Source organism: Adiantum capillus-veneris, chromosome 6 (assembly GCF_014529385.1).
Source record: "Adiantum capillus-veneris isolate H3 chromosome 6, ASM1452938v2, whole genome shotgun sequence".
NCBI classification, from domain to species: domain Eukaryota; kingdom Viridiplantae; phylum Streptophyta; class Polypodiopsida; order Polypodiales; family Pteridaceae; genus Adiantum; species Adiantum capillus-veneris.
In genome coordinates, this window is record NC_140936.1 from 78,661,819 (window position 1) to 78,667,921 (window position 6,103).

The following is a 6,103-nucleotide window of genomic DNA, read 5'->3' on the forward strand; positions in this document are numbered from 1 at the left end:
AAAATTAGGCTCCACTTCTCCAAACAATGGGCGTTATCCTTCAAACTTTCCTTTGCTCTTTTCCTACCTTCATGACAATTTTTTTTTTTTGCAAAAGTTTTATTGTGTCCAAACCTTTTTGTGCTCAAATAAAAAAGAAAAATTCTTCTTCTAGACTTGTGAAATAGAATGAAAATTTATTTAATTTAGTGCTGGTTAGTTAGAAAGCTAAATAGAAAGAGTTAATTATAGCAAATTCCTCATTATCTTTTATAATATTATATTTCTTGCGTGAAAATTAGCCATTTTAGTTATGATGGAAAATATAAATTAAAAATCATTGAGTTAGAAGGGTAAATTTCTCATTGGCTTTGATGTCATTGGCTATCTAAGACATTGTCAAAATGCGCGTAGGAAGAATATTCCGTTCGACGACTTTTTGTCGTGTGCTTTTTTGCAGTATCCAAATGTGGATAGTCTTTGGATGCCATGTGTCTTTAAATATCCTCAGGGATTTGTAATAATTGATTAATAATTGATAAGTTAAACAGAGCTTTATCTATGAATCAAAAAAGTATACTTGGCTTTTTGATTCTCTACCAAAAGAAACATTTGTTTTTTAGGTGACACAAGTACAAAGCTAATGCTTCTTTCATCATGAAGCCAAGAAGGATATCTACAAGCATCTGCAAAAGGGAAGTGCACCATTGAAAATTTTTACATACATGTGCCTATCATCATGAGTTCTTGAGTTTAAGAAATGGCTTTCAACAATGATGTCGGCGTGAAACTTGCGTGCAAATCGACGTGCAATTGAGGAAGACATAGTTTGTTACATTATAACTCGAAGAAACCGATTCATAGAATGGCACTTTTGTTAAGGAAGAATGAACCCACTTATAGCTAGTTACACTTTAGGCAGTTCAATATCAAGTCTTGCTACATGATAACAATTTGAATATTTTGAAGGAGGCAAAGACTCCTTTTGTAAGGGAATTGACTGCAAAAGAAGTATTTTTATAGGTCGAAGAAATGAGATGAGTGGGTGGGGCTATGTCAAGTATATGAAGCTACCGGTCCCTATTTAGGAGCGAGTGAAAGGGAGCACAGAGGAAGAAACAACAACATTCATTCATAGACACAACAATGTTTCTTAAGGCTTCATTTGCTCTCTACTGTAGCCTAGCTATATTCCTCGGCACACAAGCATCCCGAGAAAGTTTCTCTACAAATGGTATGGTTTAGATTTTTCCCTTAGTCTATAGTTACTATGCACCACTCCATTCCCTTAGTCTATGCTAAATTTATCACTACAATAGGAAATCTAGAGTTGTGTTTCTCATTGATATATATATTTTTGTAGGCTACTGGCCATTTATGATAAATGACTTGTTAAGAGAGATCAATTTTCTCCTTAATTACATTATAGCTTATCTTAATCTAACATACACCAAAACACTCGATTATAAGCTATCTGCATAGTTATATTCCCTCTCTCAGAACTAGTATTCTATATCGATCCTATCTTCCCTCACGCTTGCACATGCCTCCAACACATTGTTCTGATTTGTGCTTCCTCGATTTTGTTTCCTTTCCATATTCATGTCTGCATACACATTGAAAAATTTGGACATGGAACTCAGCATATATGTAATCAATGGTGTGAATTTCGAAGGACAACTTTATAGGTTGTGTAAGAACTTAGAAGGGGAGGGCAACATAGAGAGGAAATTCATTTTCTAAACCATTGAGAAGAAGTATCCATTTGCAATTCTCTCGATTTTAGTGTGCATCTGAAAAATGGAGAATTTGATAGTTTTACATGAAAGATTGTCAGCTTTAATCAAGAAAAGCTGGAAACTTAAACATGATTTAGAACATGCTTGTGTGCCTTAAGTTTCCTTCATGCCTTGGGCCTGTGTATTCCAGCACATCAAGCAAATCTCAACCGTCCATTGCATTAGCATTCTAACAGTGAACATGACAAATGCATGACGGATGGGAATCTCCCTCACCCCCAGAGTTCCGAGACACGAAACAGGCTCGGCCTCCGCCTCGCCTATTTCAGCCCGGAACACTGGGGGTGAGGGAGATTCCCCACCTCTTCACAACCTCTTTGTCTTTTTCCTGGTAGGGATGTGTGCATGTAAACCTCATTGAATATTCTCTTTTGGGAACCTTGTTTGGTTTGCATAAAAAGTCTAATGAATTGAGAAGTAGTCAGTCTATCAGCTTTTCTTTTATATCTCTTTGTGTGTGGATGCTCTTGTAAGAAACAATTTTTTCTCTCTCTCTAGCTTCATTCTTGGCAACATTGGTTTATTTAAGCTTTTATAAGAAAAAAACTAAAGAGCCTGGATACAAAAAAACAAAAGAATGGAGACAAGGAGCCGACAAAACCTACTTAGACACAAGAAGATTTAGAAATTTTCTCATGTAGGAAAACGGAGTCTTTCGGAGTGTTTTTCATACAATGCATAACATCATGAGCTTTTGCTCGAGAGGCACCACATACTTAGCTAGGTACGATTGGGGACAGGGGACCACCGGCCCCCCCACCGGGCCGGCGATCCCCTGCCCCCAATCATACCTAGCTAGGTATGCGGCGCCTCCCTCACAGAAGCTCATGATGTTGAGTAAGTCACAATGTGGGAAATATTGTGAGAATTTGCCCGAAACTTCTTGTGAGACTTTTGTTTAGTGAATTTCTTTGATTCAGCCTCTCCAATGATATTTTGTTGATTTCTTTAATACAGTTTCTTAGGCTTTTATGTTTTTTAAAATAAAATTTCTTCTTTTAGTTTGTTAAAATTCTTAGCTGATGTAGAAGACAAGAAAGGTATGATGAGGTGCCATTCCGAGCTAGAATGATACAAGAAAATTCCGGGCTAAAAGAAAAAAAAGACTACCAATAGCATGCATATAAAGAATGTAATGTGAGTGGTAGATAGAGTCTTAACGCGTAATCAAAGCAATGCCCAAGACACCCTTTTTGGTACTGCATGTACCAACATACTGGGCCATGGAGCTTTGGCAAGACAAGCGGTGTGCCTGTGTGTTATATATTATTCTAATAAAAACGATAAAATACATGATGAACAAGGACATGCATGCATGTAAAGATAAAGATTCATACTTAATTTCGAGTTCAAGGTTTTTTAATTAATATTTTCTTACTTTGTGACACAAATGTTCATAATAATAAGTTGCACTGGTATTATTTTGTTTTCTTGACTTTTAGCTCTGTATGTGAGGCAGATTTCTATAGGAATGGAGCAAGTTTGGGCCCTCTTCCTCATGCTTCCCTTGATCAATCCATGGTAAGCCTATATTCAAGTACCATCAAATTTGTGTAATACCTAAAAGAAGCAGAGTAGAGACTCATTGCTATCAAAAGATAAGCCGTGTGAGAGAGAGAGAGAGAGAGAGAGAGAGAGAGAGAGAAAGAGAGTTTAAAAGGCTAGGTAGCATTTGACTAAAAGCCACCAACATTACATTTGCACCTGGTCATGTCTATGTGTATCTAGATAGCCTAGCTAGAGTAGGCGTGCCCATAAGGAGGCATCTATGCATCGCCAAGTGTATGAGGCTTAAGGCATGGTCACGCGAGGTTTAGTTAGAAGTAAGCCCTGACATCCTATGGCAGGAGCTAAGCGCGAGTACCATCTACAGCAGGTGCAGCAGGTAGAGAGAGGAACAACAAAGCGCAAGCAGGAGAGAGAAAGATGGCGTTGACCGGTGGGTGGGCATAGTTGTGTGACTATGCCATTTTAGGCATAGTTAGCCTACTATGCCGGTGGATGCCTGCAAAAAGCTATCTCGCATGAGACCTTGCCGGCTCAACTTACAGGAAACTTAAGCTTCGCGTGACCATAGCCTTATTAGTCAACACTCCTTGTTCCAGTAAAAGTGCAAAATCCTAAGAGGTTATTGGCTGAGAGCTTGACTTTTTGTGACCTTCTTTTAGAACAAAAGTGCCCGTTTAGAGTGAGTGTTCAAAATTTTGATATACCAGTTTACACAAATTTCTAAAAAATATCAATTTTGGTCTTGAAAAAGGTGCCATGAAAAGACATATCCGAATATATCTTTAGATCTCATATTTGCATTGAATAACAAAGTCCCCCCCAAAATTACCTCGATTTTGTTGGGTACCTTTACCCTAGTGAGAGTGTATTTTTAAAGAAGGGCTGGTATTCTCATCTTTGATGATGCACTAATATTTGATGACTCCCTTTAATACACCAACTTTTTTCTCTCTCCAAAACAAGCTTAAGAATATTCGGATATTGTAATATTTTGATATCTCTCTCTCTCTCAATATAAATCCACCTACCTTTTGAGAAACAACTATGAAAAAATCTTTAATAATTGTGACACATAGATTGACCACAAAGGTTTTACAGGATCATCCATGTATGTTCAAAATAAGTCATCTTAAAAGCCATTTCTGCCATAAAAATACTTTTGCATTTCATTGCTAAATTTAGGGAATAAGAACAACAAGCCTCTAATATTATAAAGATTCCTTTGATCGGTGTGATTTATGAGAGAATCTCTTAAGTGCATCTCTTTGAACTTTTATTTTGAAATACGGTCCATAGAGTCTCTAGAACGATTGTATAGACGTGTTTGTATATTATAGAACACATAATTTGAGACATCCGAAAGATTGTTTTGATCATGCGTTATCTTTTTTCCATTTGACACTGGTATTGGTTGCGTCTTTGTTGCAGAGAGCAACATATAAGCCAACAAAGCTTCTATGGGAGGAGAAAGCTGTGCATACCATGGCAAAAGAGGAACCATATCATACCGACTATTCTCCACCACAAAATCATAAAAATAGTCCAATTCATCCATAGTTGAACACCCATAGGTAGAAAAATTAATAGATTTTATAGAAGTCTGTATTGTCTAACTGTTGTTAATAGGAAAGCAGAATTAAAAGATACCTTGAGACTTGAACAACCAATCTTTCATACTTTGTAGCATGTTGGTAGTCAAGTCTAGCATGTTGTAAATATTTGATACCAATGCCATGGACAGTAATGTATTGGGACATAAAGCATTAAATGACACTTTTAAAACAAGGTGAAAGTTCACTATTGCCTACATAAAATGCTATTGAGGGGAATTTAGAGTAACATCTTTAAAGTTAAATACTATTTCGGTCATTCTCAATTCATTAGATGGAATCTGTACTGATTCCCTTCGTGTCCTCTCCTTCCCCAAAGGAAAAGTCTAGCTAGCACACCCCTTTACATTTCTTGCACAGCCCTGCTCCTCCCTTGTCGTCGTCTCCCCTTCCATTACCGCCACCGACAGTCTATCACAGGCATGGGGTGATCCCCCCCTGGTAGTGCCTCCAGGCTTGCAGCGTGGACATAGAGAAAGAGAGACACAGAATGCGTGCTACCTACCCCTCTCATCAAACATTGCCTTGTGCCGGATTGCGTCATACTCTTTTGTGTGTGTGTGTGTGTGTGTGTGTGTGTGAGAGAGAGAGAGAGAGAGAGAGAGAGAGAGAGAGAGAGCGCATGTTTTTGCCACCTGTCTTCGGTGCCCTCTTGCCATTATGGTAAGATCCAACTGCTGATCTTATACGGCGGTCCTTGTGTGTGTGTGTGTGTGTGTGAGAGAGAGAGAGAGAGAGAGAGAGGGAGAGAGAGAGAGACTAGTGGTGCAAAAGCGTAGAGACCAACGAGTGAGCAAAGATAGAGACAGATAGAATAAGAAGAAGAAAAGAATTTTAAAATCGCAAGAAACTACATGTGAAAAGCGTTAAGATTCTCTTTTCTCTTCCCTTTTTCTTTTGAACACCCTTCCCCCCCCCCCCTCTCCTTAGCTAATTTGCAGAGTATCTCCTCTGTTACACTTGTTTCCAAAAAGTGTAATACTCTATTGTGATATTAACAATCACTTATTTAGATTATACATATTCTAAAGTAGAAAAAATAATGACTAAACGAACATTCAATGGCTCTTTAAAGAGAGAGGCGCACAAATTTCAACACAATGTCAACACCTCTCACAAAGACATACACTAAATATTAAAAAACAAAGTTCTTTTGTCACGTGCATTAAGCTGCAAGCTTTATCCAATGGTCCACAATTACATCAA

General features: G+C 37.9%; 1 protein-coding gene across 1 annotated transcript; it reads left to right on the plus strand.

Moving 5' to 3' along the window:
- Window positions 1-866: 866 nt before the first annotated feature.
- On the plus strand, window positions 867-4,931 carry LOC147455749 (uncharacterized). Its single transcript, XM_086515328.1, has 3 exons — window positions 867-1,213; window positions 3,238-3,299; window positions 4,716-4,931. The coding sequence occupies exons 1-3, from the start codon at window positions 1,126-1,128 to the stop codon at window positions 4,842-4,844; spliced, it is 279 nt and encodes a 92-aa protein (XP_086371454.1). The 5' UTR covers window positions 867-1,125; the 3' UTR covers window positions 4,845-4,931.
- The last annotated feature ends 1,172 nt before the right edge of the window (window positions 4,932-6,103 follow it).